This window comes from Oncorhynchus kisutch, linkage group LG8, assembly GCF_002021735.2.
Source record: "Oncorhynchus kisutch isolate 150728-3 linkage group LG8, Okis_V2, whole genome shotgun sequence".
Lineage (NCBI taxonomy): Eukaryota > Metazoa > Chordata > Actinopteri > Salmoniformes > Salmonidae > Oncorhynchus > Oncorhynchus kisutch.
Genome location: NC_034181.2, coordinates 11,015,318 through 11,032,133, shown reverse-complemented (window position 1 = coordinate 11,032,133; position 16,816 = coordinate 11,015,318). Strand labels below are relative to the sequence as shown.

Genomic DNA, 16,816 nt, shown 5'->3' with positions numbered 1-16,816 from the left:
TTCACCTTTATTTAACCAGGTAGGCTAGTTGAGAACACCTTTATTTAACCAGGTAGGCCAGTTGAGAACACCTTTATTTAACCAGGTAGGCCAGTTGAGAACACCTTTATTTAACCAGGTAGGCTAGTTGAGAACACCTTTATTTAACCAGGTAGGCCAGTTGAGAACACCTTTATTTAACCAGGTAGGCCAGTTGAGAACACCTTTATTTAACCAGGTAGGCTAGTTGAGAACACCTTTATTTAACCAGGTAGGCCAGTTGAGAACACCTTTATTTAACCAGGTAGGCCAGTTGAGAACACCTTTATTTAACCAGGTAGGCTAGTTGAGAACAATTTATCATTTACAACTGCGACCTGGCAAAGATTAAGCATAGCAGTGTGACACAGACAACACAACAAAGTTACACAGGGAATAAACAGTAAACAAGCCAATATCACAATAAACAAGTCAATGACACAGTAGAAAGTCTATATACAGTGTGTGCAAAAGGCATGAGGAGGTAGGGAATAAATAGGCCATAGGAGCGAAGAATTACAATTTAGCAGATTGACACTGGAGTGATAAATGAGCAGATGATGATGTGCAAGTAGAGATACTGGTGTGCAAAAGAGCAGAAAAGTAAATAAAATTAAAACAGTATGGGGATGAGGTAGGTAGATTGGGTGGGCTATTTACAGATGGACTATGTACAGCTGCAGCGATTGGTTAGCTGCTCAGATAGCTGATGTTTAAAGTTGGTGAGGGAGATAAAAGTCTCCAACTTCAGCGATTTTTGCCATTCGTTCCAGTCACTGGCAGCAGAGAACTGGAAGGAAAGGCGGCCAAATGAGGTGTTGGCTTTGGGGATGATCAGTGAGATATACCTGCTGGAACGTGTGCTACGGGTGGGTGTTGTTATCGTGACCAGTGAACTGAGATAAGGCGGAGCTTTACCTAGCATAGACTTATAGATGACCTGGAGCCAGTGGGTCTGGCAACGAATATGTAGCGAGGGCCAGCCGACTAAAGCACACAGGTCGCAGTGGTGGGTGGTATAAGGTAATTTGGTAACAAAATGGATGGCACTGTGATAGACTGCATCCAGTTTGCTGAGTAGAGTATTGGAAGCTATTTTGTAGATGACATCGCCGAAGTCGAGGATCGGTAGGATAGTCCGTTTTACAAGGGTAAGTTTGGCGGCGTGAGTGAAGGAGGCACTCCTTCACGGTTTGCAACTGGTTTGCAAATGCACATGGGGACTAAGATCATACTTTTTGGAGAAATGTCCTCTGGTCTGATGAAACAAAAATATAACTGTTTGGCCATAATGACCATCATTATGTTTGGAGGAAAAAGGGGATGCTTGCAAGCCGAAGAACACCATCCCAACCATGAAGCATCATGTTTTTGGGGTGCTTTGCTGCAGGAGGGACTGGTGCATTTCACAAAATAGATGGCATCACGAGGCAGGAAAATTATGTAGAAATATTGAAGTTGACACGGGCCTGCTGAGGACACGCTGTATATCAGTGGTGCACCTGTACATGCACCTGTATATCAGTGGCAACTCTCTGTCCTCTGCTCCTCTCCCCAGCCACCAACTCTCTGTCCTCTCCCCAGCCATCAACTCTCTGTCATCTCCCCAGCCACCAACTCTCTGTCCTCTGCTCCTCTCCCCAGCCACCAACTCTCTGTCCTCTCCCCAGCCATCAACTCTCTGTCATCTCCCCAGCCACCAACTCTCTGTCCTCTGCTCCTCTCCCCAGCCACCAACTCTCTGTTCTCTCCCCAGCCACCAACTGTCTGTCCTCTGTCCTCTCCCCAGCCACCAACTGTCTGTCCTCTGTCCTCTCCCCAGCCACCAACTATCTGTCCTCTGCTCCTCTCCCCAGCCACCAACTCTCTGTCCTCTGTCCTCTGCTCCTCTCCCCAGCCACCAACTCTCTGTCCTCTGCTCTTCTCTGCAGCCACCAACTCTCTGTCCTCTGCTCTTCTCTGCAGCCACCAACTCTCTGTCATCTGTCCTCTGCTCCTCTCCTCAGCCACCAACTCTCTGTCCTCTGCTCTTCTGCTCCTCTCCTCAGCCACCAACTCTCTGTCCTCTGTCCTCTGCTCTTCTCTTCAGCCACCAACTCTCTGTCCTCTGCTCCTCTCCTCAGCCACCAACTCTCTGTCCTCTGTCCTCTACTCTTCTCTGCAGCCACCAACTCTCTGTCCTCTGCTCTTCTGCTCCTCTCCCCAGCCACCAACTCTCTGTCCTCTGCTCTTCTCTGCAGCCACCAAATCTCTGTCCTCTGCTCTTCTCTGCAGCCACCAACTCTCTGTCCTCTGTCCTCTGCTCCTCTCCTCAGCCACCAACTCTCTGTCCTCTGCTCTTCTGCTCCTCTCCTCAGCCACCAACTCTCTGTCCTCTGTCCTCTGCTCTTCTCTTCAGCCACCAACTCTCTGTCCTCTGCTCCTCTCCTCAGCCACCAACTCTCTGTCCTCTGTCCTCTACTCTTCTCTGCAGCCACCAACTCTCTGTCCTCTGCTCTTCTGCTCCTCTCCCCAGCCACCAACTCTCTGTCCTCTGCTCTTCTCTGCAGCCACCAACTCTCTGTCCTCTGCTCTTCTCTGCAGCCACCAACTCTCTGTCCTCTGTCCTCTGCTCCTCTCCTCAGCCACCAACTCTCTGTCCTCTGTCCTCTACTCTTCTCTGCAGCCACCAACTCTCTGTCCTCTGCTCTTCTGCTCCTCTCCTCAGCCACCAACTCTCTGTCCTCTGTCCTCTGCTCTTCTCTTCAGCCACCAACTCTCTGTCCTCTGCTCCTCTCCTCAGCCACCAACTCTCTGTCCTCTGTCCTCTACTCTTCTCTGCAGCCACCAACTCTCTGTCCTCTGCTCTTCTGCTCCTCTCCTCAGCCACCAACTCTCTGTCCTCTGTCCTCTGCTCTTCTCTTCAGCCACCAACTCTCTGTCCTCTGCTCCTCTGCTCCTCTCCCCAGCCACCAACTCTCTGTCCTCTGTCCTCTGCTCTTCTCTGTGTGACAGGTTAAAGGAAATATTTATAGCCTGTTATACATTAAAAAGTATTAGTAAGTTCATAGTATGTGAGGATCTTAAAACATCTAAGGTTAAAAAGATGCATTCAGTATTAGTTGATAGAGATTGATAACATTCATATAATTGTGTTAAAGTTAAAATCAGTCAAAGGGTATGAATTGTGAGAGTAATGTGTAAACGTTAGATTGATTACTTGATTCTGTGGTGCCTAAAAGTGTTAATCTGTGATCTACCAAATGCTCTTAATCTATGAGCCGGAGATCGGTTGCTCTGGTCTCCACCCATATTCCTGGGGAAATTGCGGTCTTTTCTCATTTAACTAATACTGAATGCATCTTTTTAACCTTAGATGTTTTAAGATCCTCACATACTATGAACTTACTAATACTTTTTAATGTATAACAGGCTATGAATATTTCCTTTAACCTGTCACATCTGCAGCCACCAATTCTCTGTCCTCTGCTCCTCTCCCCAGCCACTCTGTCCTCTGTCCTCTACTCCTCTCCTCAGCCACCAACTCTCTGTCCTCTACTCCTCTCCCCAGCCACCAACTCTCTGTCCTCTGCTCCTCTCCCCAGCCACCAACTCTCTGTCCTCTACTCCTCTCCCCAGCCACCAACACTCTGTCCTCTACTCCTCTCCCCAGCCACCAACTCTCTGTCCTCTGCTCCCCTCCCCAGCCACCAACCTTCTGTCCTCCCCCCCACTGCCCTCCCCAGCAACACTGCATACCTGTGTATCACCCCAGTCTAACCCTCCATCCCCCCCTCTCCTCTCTCCTCCACCTCTACAGAGTTCTATGAATAGGATGGCCATCCAGGCCCTGGAGAAGATGGAGACCAGGAAGTTCAAGGCCAAGGTCAAGGGTCAGCGTGAGAGCAGCTACGGAGCGTCTGATTCACTGAGCAGTAGCTCCACCTCTGACTGTGCCATCTGTCTGGAGAAGTACATAGAAGGAGAGGTACTAGACGAACACACACACACTTCATAGAAACACACACACACTGTTCAGAAAAACAGTGGCCAGAAAGGGGTTAGCTTCAGGAACAAAAAAGCATGGTCAGAAGCTGAATTTGGTTTAAGAAGTCTGTAGAAATATGTATTCTGGACCCTAATCGAGGGAGGGAGCAAGGGTGGGAGGGAAGGAGGTAGAGAGGTCAGATGGTTTGGGAAGGAAGGGGAAGAGGGTGAGAGGGAGGGAGGGGGAGAGGGAGGGGGGAGAAGGAGGGAGGGAGAGAGAGATAAAGAGAGGGGGGAGGGAGAAAGAGAGGGGGGAGAGAGAAAGAGGGGGAGGAAGGAGAGAGGGGGGAGGAGGGAGAGAGAGAGAAAGAGGTGGAGGAAGGAGAGAGGGGGAAGGAGGGAGGGAGGGAGAGAGAAAGAGAGGGGGGAGGGGGATAGAGGGGGAGAGAGAGTTGTTCAGTGTTCATGTATAATAATGTGAAGAAGAGAAACCTTGCTGCTCTGCTGGTAGCTGTTAGCCGTTCACCCATCAAACACCAATCATGTCCTTAGATATTGTCAGCCTTTACAAACCTTAACTGGTCCCCTCCCCTTCTCCTTCACTCCTTCTCTCCCCCTGTTCCCCTACCCCTCTCCTCCTCTTCACCACTCCCCCTGTTCCTCTCCTCCTGTCCCCCTGTTCCTGTCCCTCTCCCCCTGTTCCTCTCCCCCTGTTCCTCTCCTCCTGTCCCCCTGTTCCTCTCCCCCTGTTTCTCTCCTCCTCTCCCCCTGTTCCTCTCCTCCTGTCCCCCTGTTCCTCTCCCCCTGTTCCTCTCCCCCTGTTCCTCTCCTCCTCTCCCCCTGTTCCTCTCCTCCTGTCCCCCTGTTCCTGTCCCTCTCCCCCTGTTCCTCTCCCCCTGTTCCTCTCCTCCTGTCCCCCTGTTCCTCTCCCCCTGTTCCTCTCCTCCTGTTCCTCTCCTCCTGTCCCCCTGTTCCTCTCCCCCTGTTCCTCTCCCCCTGTTCCTCTCCTCCTCTCTCCCTGTTCCTCTCCTCCTGTTCCTCTCCCCCTGTTCCTCTGCCCCTGTTCCTCTCCTCCTCTCCCCCTGTCCCTCTGTCCTTGTTCCTCTCTCCCTGTTCCTCTCCTCCTGTTCCCCTGTTCCTCTCCCCCGTTCCTCTCCCCCTGTTCCTCTCCTCCTCTCCCCCTGTTCCTCTCCTCCTCTCCCCCTGTTCCTCTCCCCCTGTTCCTCTCCTCCTCTCCTCCTGTCCCTCTCCTCCTCTCCCCCTGTTCCTCTCCTCCTCTCCCCCTGTTCCTCTCCTCATCTCCCCCTGTTCCTCTCCTCCTCTCCTCCTGTCCCTCTCCTCCTCTCCCCCTGTTCCTCTCCTCCTGTTCCTCTCCTCTCACCCTGTTCCTCTCCCCCTGTTCCTCTCCTCCTCTCCTCCTGTTCCTCTCCTCCTCTCCCCCTGTTCCTCTCCCCCTGTTCCTCTCCTCCTCTCCCCCTGTTCCTCTCCCCCTGTCCCTCTCCTCCTCTCCCCCTGTTCCTCTCCTCCTGTTCCTCTCCTCTCCCCCTGTCCCTCTCCTCCTCTCCCCCTGTCCCTCTCCTCCTCTCCCCCTGTTCCTCTCCTCCTGTTCCTCTCCCCCTGTTCCTCTGCCCCTGTTCCTCTCCTCCTCTCCCCCTGTTCCTCTGTCCTTGTTCCTCTCCCCCTGTTCCTCTCCTCCTGTTCCCCTGTTCCTCTCCCCCTGTTCCTCTCCTCCTCTCCCCCTGTTCCCCTGTTCCTCTCCTCCTGTCCCTCTCCTCCTCTCCCCCTGTTCCTCTCCCCCTGTTCCTCTGCCCCTGTTCCTCTCCTCCTCTCCCCCTGTTCCTCTGTCCTTGTTCCTCTCCCCCTGTTCCTCTCCTCCTCTCTCCCTGTTCCTCTCCCCCTGTTCCTCTCCCCCTGTTCCTCTCCTCCTCTCCCCCGTTCCTCTCCCCCTGTTCCTCTCCTCCTCTCCCCCTGTTCCTCTCCTCCTGTCCCCCTGTTCCTCTCCCCCTGTTCCTCTCCCCCTGTTCCTCTCCTCCTCTCCCCCTGTTCCTCTCCTCCTGTCCCCCTGTTCCTCTCCCCCTGTTCCTCTCCTCCTCTCCCCCTGTTCCTCTCCTCCTGTTCCTCTCCTCCTCTCCCTCTGTTCCTCTCCTCCTCTCCCCCTGTTCCCCTCCTCCTCTCCCCCTGTTCCTCTCCTCCTGTCCCCCTGTTCCTCTCCCCCTGTTCCTCTCCTCCTCTCCCCCTGTTCCTCTCCTCCTGTTCCTCTCCTCCTCTCCCTCTGTTCCTCTCCTCCTCTCCCCCTGTTCCCCTCCTCCTCTCCAACCACTCTACAGGAGCTGCGGGTCATCCCCTGTGCCCACAGGTTCCATAAGAAGTGTGTGGACCCTTGGCTCCTCCAACACCACACCTGTCCTCACTGTAGACACAACATCATCGGTGAGCTGGTGTTCCCTATGGGCCCTGGTCAAAAGTAGTGCACTATATAGGGAACAAGGATCCATTTGGGACACGGTGTTGTCAGCATGAGGCCTGTAGCTATCTGACAGGAATTTTCTAGTCTGCAAATATTTAACTTTTGTCACACAATGCAACCCGGTAAAACAGTAAAAGAGACGAATCAATTCATTTAATCAACGTAAAATAACTTTGTCATGAAACTGTAACAAAGCTAACTTTTGAAAGACGTTTCTTTGACTCCGTGCGTTAACCAAACTCTCTCCCTCACTTACACCCCTCTTCTCTTCTCAGAGCAAAGGAAGGGGAACCCCGGCGCTGTCTGCATGGACCCAATCTACAGCCGGCAGCAGAGGGTAGTCCTGCCTGTCCACTACCCTGGAAGGGTGCACCGTTCTGGGCAGGAGACTGCCTACCCCACCCACACCTCCATGGACCCCCATGGTAACCCCATCACAGTGCTGACAGTGGACCAGCACTCAGACCCCCAGGGCCTGTACCCTCCCCAGTCTTCCCACTCCAGGGCCTTCCTCCGGGACTACCACCCCCACCCAACCCTACACCTGGAACACTCTCTCAACCCCCATCACTGTGAGCTGCAGCACCAGCACCTGGGCCTCAACCCCCCCGCCTACCCCCAGTACCAGCACCTGGGCCTCAACCCCCCCGCCTACCCCCAGTACCAGCAGCCAGGTCCCCGCCACGGCGCTTTCAAGAAGCCTAAGTTCCACGGACGTAGCTTTTCGCGGGCCGCCTGCTACTCGCAGTACGAGACCATGTACCAACACTACTACCTCCAGGGCCTGACCTTCCCCCAGCAGGGTGAGGGGACCCACGGGGCAGCAAGCGTAGGAGGGGTGACTGGGAGCGCCGGGCCCCACAAGGGCCACCACAGCATGGCTTTCCAAGGGGGGCTGCTCTACCCCACGGTGGTCCACATGGCCACCAGCTCCAGGATGGCTGAGGCAGGGAGCGGTGCCTCGGGGCCGGGCTGTTACCATGGCCACCGCTCGGTGTGCAGTGGTTACCTGGCCGACTGCCCGGGCAGCGACAGCAGCAGCAGCTCTGGCCACTGCCACTGTTCCTCCAGTGACTCTATGCTGGACTGTACAGAGATCAGTAACCAGGGGGTATACGGCTCCTGTTCCACTTTCCGCAGCTCCCTGAGCTCTGACTACGACCCCTACGTCTACCGCAGTAAGAGCCCCTGTAGGGGGTCGCAAGGGGAGCCAGGGGCCACGTCTGCAGGGGCCTCCACCGCCTGCCCCTCCACAGCCGAGGACTCCCTAACCCCAGCTCCCTCGGGGGGACACAATGGCGACAGCCTGCAGCCACAGCCTCTTCCTGGAACCTCAGGGTTCAGTGTGGGGAACCAGCTCTCCAGCTGCAGCAGCCGCTCGTCACTGGAACAACCCAGGGACACCTGCACCACTAGCACTACCTCAGCCAGGCCTCCAGAGGGAGCCACAGTGGACATGGGGAAGGGAGGGCAGACAGGGGAGGAGACAAGGGGGGAGCATGGCCTGGGAAGAGCAGGGGCGTGTAGCTGCTGTTTCCAGGTGCTCCCTCCCAACATGGAGTGCAAAGGTCAGCAGGGATATCAGAGGCAGGACTCAGACTGGGTGGGGCCTATGGCCTCCTCGGGACGTGGCTGTCAGAGGGGGGCAGAGCAGAACTTTTACCACCCTGGGGAGCACCTTTTGGCTCCGTCGGAGCAGGTGAGCTATGAGGGCCTGCCCTATTGCTTCTACAAGGAGATGAAGGTTCACCGGGCCACAGGGGGGCGCTATAATGAGGACTATGCCGTGAATGTGCAGTATGCGCACCACGCTGCAGACTCGGATGCCTGCTGTGGTGTGCTCAGCCAGAGAATACCCATAATCCACCAGGGCACAGACTATGAGCTGGGCTTGGGGACGGAGACTCTGTATCAGAGCAGCCTACTGCTAGCCAGCCTCACCTTGGGGCAGGGGGGCGAGGGGCGGACTGGTGGGCGGGTGGAGCCTGGTGAGGGAGGGTACTTCACCTCAGGACAGTTCAGTGGTCAAGCGAACCCCACCCAGGAAGAAGAGACCAGGGTCCTGTTCCACCCCCAGAACTACACTACCCACGATGCATCTGGAAACAGTAAAGCTACAGACAAGGGTCTGGGGGTATGACGTGGTGTGGAGCCCAGAAACAGGGACTCAAACAAACAGCCTGTTTGGTACCTAACCGGTCGGTCGGTCAGTCAAGAAAACCTCAGTTGCCTTGCTTTTTTTAAGCCTCTCGCTCGCTGAACTCTGAATGTTATCATCCTAGATGGTGATGGTGTAGATTCCTACTGAAATGATATGATGGCCTGCCTGGCGTATCCAGACATAACCAGTTCATTCCTGTGGTCATCAGCAGCTCAGCATAAGCCCAGCTCAACCAACATGACACGTGGCCACGCCTCCCCAGCGGAGTCTACAGGCTCAGATAGATAGAGAATCAGGCTACAACATATGGGTGGAAGTTCACGGTGGTTGGATGTAACAGTGGATGGCTTGGCAAGGCCACAAATCAACATGTAGGCTGGCCCAGCCCTCACAGTACCATGGGTTCCAGACAGGGTAGGTCCGGATCCTGAGACCCATTTGGAGAGAAACAAACTGTGTTAGCAGGGCCCAGTTTGTGAGATGTTTCTTCTTCTGATCTAGTAAGTTGTTATTCACCTCTGGACTCTGGTCTGTGCAAGTTGTTTGAGGATACATTTGTTGTATTATCACACACATACCTGTGTGTACATGCATATGTACTTTATGTATGTGTTTATTGTACTTTACTGCTCTTATGACAAAACGTTGCATATACAACTTGGACAACAAGCGTCAACAAACCACCAAACTCAGATGAAAGATTATGGAAGAGTACCAAAACATCAACTCATTTTCTTTTTACGGGGTTGGGTGGAGGGGCGGGGTCCTTGCCAGTTGGAGGGGAGGCAGTTCGTCACAGTCACACACTCTTTCATTGAGCTAAGCTATACTAACTAGACTACAGTTCTCTCTTGGGATACTCAATGGGGTGCAATATTCTAGAACAATGCAGATAGAATGTTGACTCAGTTCTCTGTTCTACATAATAGAGAGTCTGTTCTATATAGAATACATGTCTATCTGCGATGTTCAGAACATTGCGCCTTCTAGAACATACACCAGACCAGGCCACTGAGCCATCCTTACCATCTTGGGCTGTGTCACCTTTTGACCAAATAAAGGTCCACGTAGTGACAGGGTTTCTCTGCGCTCGTAGAATGACATTTGGATGTCTTCAAAGGATTGGATTTATATCAAGTTAAGTCACTACTTGTACGTTAGAAGCTCTTGTTTTGTTTTTGTCTTTTTGCAGTCACTCATCTAGCCTCCTCCTCAAAACTTAAGCTATAATATACGGCTATAATATACCATTCTAATATGGTTCTATAAAGCTGTTGTGTGTCAGAAAAAGGCCGAAGGAAAAATGATTCACAAGGGATCCCTTTTATACTGTGGCTGTGGGTGACACTGAGCAGTTACGCAGAAAGCAGCATGGCTGATTGTTTTATTTGATTAAATCATACAGCCCACATCAGGCTCTCAAACAATATCAACGTTGTTCATTCATGCCTTCTTTCTGTTGCTTTTACAGACTGTTTTTACTGTTTCTATGAAATGTACCCATTGTCTTCAGAGGGAATCGTTTTGAAATAACCATATTTATATGTAAACCCAGAGCTGTAATCAATGAAAGATATTGAGAATCTAATCTTTCCTTTGCATAAAGATATGTACTACAAATATAACATTTTGGGTTACCCCCAAGTCACTATTTAATTGTTTTGTTTTATTATTTGTAGCACTTAAGACGATTGTATTAATAGAAAATGTGTACACAAAATTAATGGTTTATTTGTATTCTTTTCTCCATCATTATCATTTTACAAATGTTTAAAAAAGTCTAGAAATCAATCTGTATATTTCTGTATCTGTATTGCAGCATATTTCATAAATGGAAATATGTTCTCTGAATATTTATTTACTAATATATTTATCTTCAAGCCATGTCGTATGTTGAGTGTATGAACATTTTGAGTTATTTGGTTGCTGTTTGTGATAAATCGATAAATACATGGTAATTGCACACAAAATTATTCAATATTCTCTGACCAAAAATGTATTTAAAAAATGTTTTACCATACAGTTGTGTAATTAAAGTGTTCAAAGATCTGTAAAATATACCGTTTTATTCAAGTAAATCACATTGTTGTGTTCTTTTTCCCCCCAAACCTTTTCATCTTCATTCAGGGAAATGTACAACAGTGCAGTGTTGATTAGAATTGATATTTTAAATATGGTACAGATCTACATCTCTTTTGGGAAGAACATTTGGGTAGGTAAGCATATATACGGAACATTTTAAACCACATAACTTTGACTGGCTTGGAGTTAACTGAGAGAGACTGGATAGTCCTCTGAAGCTACGTCACAAAAGTGCACCTTGGTCAAAAGTAATGGACTATGTAAGGAATAGGGTGCAATTTGGGAAGCAACCCATGTAGTGACCCTACTGTCGTCTGCTTACCTAGAACGTCTGCTGGCCTAGAACGTCTGCTGGCCTAGAACGTCTGCTGGCCTAGAACATCTGCTGGCCTAGAACTTGGAACACTGCTTCTGATCTGTCACCACCTAGTGGATAGGAAACAACATGCTTATAATATCCATATTCAAAACTAAGAATCTACCATTGTTTATTCTTGATTCCTGTCCTCAAAATGCATCGTAGGAGAGGTTCCGAGGTGCGTTGAAGGGCAATATCTAGCTATGGTTTTTGAGACGAACACGACTGAGGAGAGCGGACGAAAGCAATCAAGGAAATACAATTAAGATTCACCCCAAGATGAGAACACTGGGGTGTATTCACTCAGAACCAAACGTAAGCAAACGGAATGAAACTGGGCGGGACCTACCTGAATTTGTCCAATAGAAACTCGTTTTCGTCGCAAAACTTTTTACACTAATGATTATACCCCTGGTGAAGTTTTCCCTAGGAACAAATCTAGAATCAGCTTCCCTTCCCCCAATCCTAACATTAACCATTTGTGGTGGAAATGCAATACTGACCCAAGATCAGCGTCTAGGGTCAATTTCACTGTTTCACCCTACTCCAAGAATACTCCAGGCTTGTTGTCACCACCAGGGAGCAGTCAAAGCAGTCTATATTGAAGCACATTACTTGTCACATGGGCCAGGTGTAGAATCTACAGTGAAATGCATACTTACTAGCCCTTCCCAATGATGCAGAGTGAAAAATAAGTACAATTAAAACAATAGAACAAGACAAATAAAATACACCACTATGGAGCTATATACAGGAAGTACCAGTACCAGATCACTGTGGAGCTATATACAGGAAGTACCAGTACCAGATCACTGTGGAGCTATATACAGGAAGTACCAGTACCAGATCACTATGGAGCTATATACAGGAAGTACCAGTACCAGATGAATGTGGAGCTATATACAGGAAGTACCAGTACCAGATCACTATGGAGCTATATACAGGAAGTACCAGTACCAGATGAATGTGGAGCTATATACAGGAAGTACCAGTACCAGATCACTATGGAGCTATATACAGGAAGTACCAGTACCAGATCACTGTGGAGCTATATACAGGAAGTACCAGTACCAGATCACTATGGAGCTATATACAGGAAGTACCAGTACCAGATCACTGTGGAGCTATATACAGGAAGTACCAGTACCAGATCACTGTGGAGCTATATACAGGAAGTACCAGTACCAGATCACTGTGGAGCTATATACAGGAAGTACCAGTACCAGATCACTGTGGAGCTATATACAGGAAGTACCAGTACCAGATCACTGTGGAGCTATATACAGGAAGTACCAGTACCAGATCACTGTGGAGCTATATACAGGAAGTACCAGTACCAGATCACTGTGGAGCTATATACAGGAAGTACCAGTACCAGATCACTGTGGAGCTATATACAGGAAGTACCAGTACCAGATCACTGTGGAGCTATATACAGGAAGTACCAGTACCAGATCACTGTGGAGCTATATACAGGAAGTACCAGTACCAGATCACTGTGGAGCTATATACAGGAAGTACCAGTACCAGATCACTGTGGAGCTATATACAGGAAGTACCAGTACCAGATCACTGTGGAGCTATATACAGGAAGTACCAGTACCAGATCACTGTGGAGCTATATACAGGAAGTACCAGTACCAGATCACTGTGGAGCTATATACAGGAAGTACCAGTACCAGATCACTGTGGAGCTATATACAGGAAGTACCAGTACCAGATCACTGTGGAGCTATATACAGGAAGTACCAGTACCAGATCACTGTGGAGCTATATACAGGAAGTACCAGTACCAGATCACTGTGGAGCTATATACAGGAAGTACCAGTACCAGATCACTGTGGAGCTATATACAGGAAGTACCAGTACCAGATCACTGTGGAGCTATATACAGGAAGTACCAGTACCAGATCACTGTGGAGCTATATACAGGAAGTACCAGTACCAGATCACTGTGGAGCTATATACAGGAAGTACCAGTACCAGATCACTGTGGAGCTATATACAGGAAGTACCAGTACCAGATCACTGTGGAGCTATATACAGGAAGTACCAGTACCAGATCACTGTGGAGCTATATACAGGAAGTACCAGTACCAGATCACTGTGGAGCTATATACAGGAAGTACCAGTACCAGATCACTGTGGAGCTATATACAGGAAGTACCAGTACCAGATCACTGTGAAGCTATACACAGGTAGTACCAGTACCAGATCACTGTGGAGCTATATACAGGAAGTACCAGTACCAGATCACTGTGGAGCTATATACAGGAAGTACCAGTACCAGATCACTGTGGAGCTATATACAGGGAGTACCACTTCCAGATGAATGTGGTGCTATATACAGGAAGTACCCGTACCAGATCACTGTGGAGCTATATACAGGAAGTACCAGTACCAGATCACTGTGGAGCTATATACAGGAAGTACCAGTACCAGATCACTGTGGAGCTATATACAGGGAGTACCACTTCCAGATGAATGTGGTGCTATATACAGGAAGTACCAGTACCAGATCACTGTGGAGCTATATACAGGGAGTACCAGTACCAGATCACTGTGAAGCTATATACAGGTAGTACCACTACCAGATGAATGTGGAGCTATATACAGGAAGTACCAGTACCAGATCACTGTGGAGCTATATACAGGAAGTACCCGTACCAGATCACTGTGGAGCTATATACAGGAAGTAGCAGTACCAGATCACTGTGGAGCTATATACAGGAAGAACCAGTACCAGATCACTGTGGAGCTATATACAGGAAGAACCAGTACCAGATCACTGTGGAGCTATATACAGGAAGTAGCAGCACCAGATCAATGTGCAGGTTCACACTAGGGACAGTGTGAGGTGAGAAGAAGGAGCTGAATTCCCTTCAAACCATCCTATCATGATAGTTATGTCTTTATAGCCATTTGGGGAAGTGGCCGTGTCTGTTATAACACGATAAGAGAGAGCATAATTTTCTATTTTTTTGCCACAGTGTTGCATTAGACAATGATGCTGCACTAGAGCGGTTAGGTACCGCATCATTATCTGATCAGATGGATGCTTAAAAGGAGAACTGTTTGGGACAACTAATTATAATGTCATTCTTCAATGCAATATCTTTTCCTTGTGTTTCTTGGTCCCCAATCAAAATACCGTGCAGTAATATGATATACTGCACATTTACCATATCGACATGCCAGTATGCGGTGTGACGTATTACATCAGTCATGGTTTGAGTAACATGCTTTATGCGAATCTACTCTCTAAGTCTATGTGCAGCCTGGACCACGGCAGTCAGGCCATTCCCACAGATGTATCGGCGCAGGCGGGGCCATCTTCTGGTTGATCTGGCACTCAGAACATGATTTCACTTTGTTTTCTACATCCTGATCCATGTTAGGCCGCCAGATGTCAGATCTGGCTAAACCTTTCCTCCGGGAGGCCCCTAGATGAGCCTCAAGGATCTCATCCATGACTTGTACACGGCCAGGGGGCAGAACAACCACTATGGACCCCCAAGAGTATGCAGCCGTCCTGCACACTCAGCTCAGTTTTGCGCTTTGCACAAGGCCTCAGTCCCTCATCCTCTACGACGGGAGGCTAACCCTGCATAAGGATCATTTTCGGTTGGGCCAGGATAGGATCCCGGTCTGTCCACTGGTTGATCTGTTTGACATTCTCTCCATTAGGAAAATTGTCTTGGGAGGCACCACAGTTGTGACGGGCATCTCTGGTAGCGGGAGACGGCTGAGCATGTCTGCGTTTGCATTGTCCTTCCCCGCTCTGTACACTATAGTGTACTGGTAAGCTGACAGTGTGAGGGCACAGCGTTGTATCCTTGCTGAAGCCATGGGAGGAATGCATCTTGATTCACTGAAATTGCTCATCAGTGGTTTGTGGTCAGTGCATATGGTGAAATGACAGCCATAGAGGACCTGATGAAAGCTTTTCACAGCAAAAACTATGGCCAGACCTTCCTTGTCTGACTGTGAATAACCCTTCTCAGCACTCGTCAGCGTGCGTGTGGCGAATCCGATGGGTTTCTCTGACCCTTCCTCTGTCTGATGACAGAGTACTGCCCCGACCCCATAGGGCGAGGAGTCACATGACAAAATGATGTCTTGGTCTTGGTCAAAATGAACCAGCAGTTGTGCTGATTGTAGTAGTGCTTCTACCCCCAAGCTCTAAGACTGCTGTCCAAGCTATAAGACTGCTGTCCCAGCTATAAGACTGCTATCCAAGCTCTAAGACTGCTGTCCCAGCTATAAGACTGCTGTCCCAGCTATAAGACTGCTATCCAAGCTCTAAGCCTGCTGTCCCAGCTATAAGACTGCTGTCCAAGCTATAAGACTGCTGTCCAAGCTATAAGACTGCTGTCCCAGCTATAAGACTGCTGTCCCAGCTATAAGACTGCTGTCCCAGCTATAAGACTGCTGTCCCAGCTATAAGACTGCTGTGCAATTAATCTAATGGCCATCCAGACTATTTACGTTGACCTCACCTCCTCCCTATAGCCTGTCTCGTCATTGTTGGTGATCAAGCCTACCACTGTTGTGTTGTCTGCAAACTTCATGACCAAGTTGGAGGCCTGCATGTCCACGCGGTCATAGGTGAAGAGATAGTACAAGAGTGGGCTGAGCACGCACCCTTGTGAAGCCCCACTGTTGAGGATCAGCGAAGTGGAGATGTTGTTTCCTACCTTCACCACCTGGGGGCGGCCCGTCAGGAAGTCCAGGACCCAATTACACTGGGCGGTATGCAAATTGAAGTGGGTCTAGGGTGACAGGTAAACTGGAGGTGACATGATCCTTGACTAGTCTCCCAAAGCACTTCATGGTGACAGAAGTGAGTGCTACGAGGCGATAGTCGTTCAGTTCAGTTACCTTTTCCTTCTTAGTAATGCGTCTGGCCCCGCGGCTTTTGTGAATGTTGACCTGTTTAAAGGTCTTGCTCACATCGGCTATTGAGAGCGTGAACACACAGTCATCCATTATTTTCTAGCAATGAAAAAGGTTTGTTGTAGCCTATAGTTTTGCTTTGTCTGTATCTACATTGACCTACACAGTGCAGTATTCCAGGTAAGCCTGGTTATAACAGTCTCGGTAGTGGATGCGGGATCTGTAGTCTCATTGGTAAACATTGACGCCCATGTGTGCCTAGCAGGGCGTGTCCTGGCCTCCAGCACCGTTAGCTAGTTTCCAGTGTTGGATTAGACAATAGTGGTGATCAGCGTCACACCCTGATAAAGCCTGTCCTGGACAGTGGTGATGGGGCCATGATGTTTAGTGTTTAAACACCTCCTGATCATACCTAGTATAGATTCTACCATACTGTTTACCCTGAATGGAGCCTCCCCAGCCCTTTCTTTCCGTCTTGCTTCCGGATCATCACTGTCTTGCTTTTTCTGTCTTCCTCTCTGTATCTCTCTCTTTTCTCAATGTATTTACACCAGTATCTCTGTCTTTCTCTCTTTCTCCATCTCTCTCTATCCCCATCTTTTTAAAGATGGGACAGTGTCCAGCTGTGGGGGGAAAGGGGGCAGTGATGGGGCAATGATGTTTACCCACTTCCTGATCACGCTGTACGGCAGCACACACCTGCTATGGTGTTTATAATGACTGAAACCTTCCCAGCCGCGTCACAGTTTCGCAGTTCCTCAGTTTCTCTCTCTGTTGCTCTCTGTCTTTCTGAATGTTGCTCTCTGTTGCTCTCTGTCTTTCTGAATGTTTCTCTCTGTTGCTCTCTGTCTTTCTGAATGTTTCTGTC

The 16,816-nt window shown here is 49.5% G+C and overlaps 1 protein-coding gene across 1 annotated transcript in view; it reads left to right on the top strand.

Annotated features, from left to right (window-relative positions):
• LOC109894957 (E3 ubiquitin-protein ligase znrf3) overlaps positions 1-10,690 on the top strand; it is a 54,221-nt gene extending 43,531 nt beyond the window's left edge. Inside the window, exons 6-8 of the mRNA XM_031829495.1 lie at positions 3,818-3,985; positions 6,312-6,414; positions 6,727-10,690. Of these exons, the coding sequence (XP_031685355.1) occupies positions 3,818-3,985; positions 6,312-6,414; positions 6,727-8,591 (2,136 nt within the window). The 3' untranslated portion in view covers positions 8,592-10,690. The remainder of the gene's footprint in view (positions 1-3,817; positions 3,986-6,311; positions 6,415-6,726) is intronic.
• Positions 10,691-16,816: the final 6,126 nt, after the last annotated feature.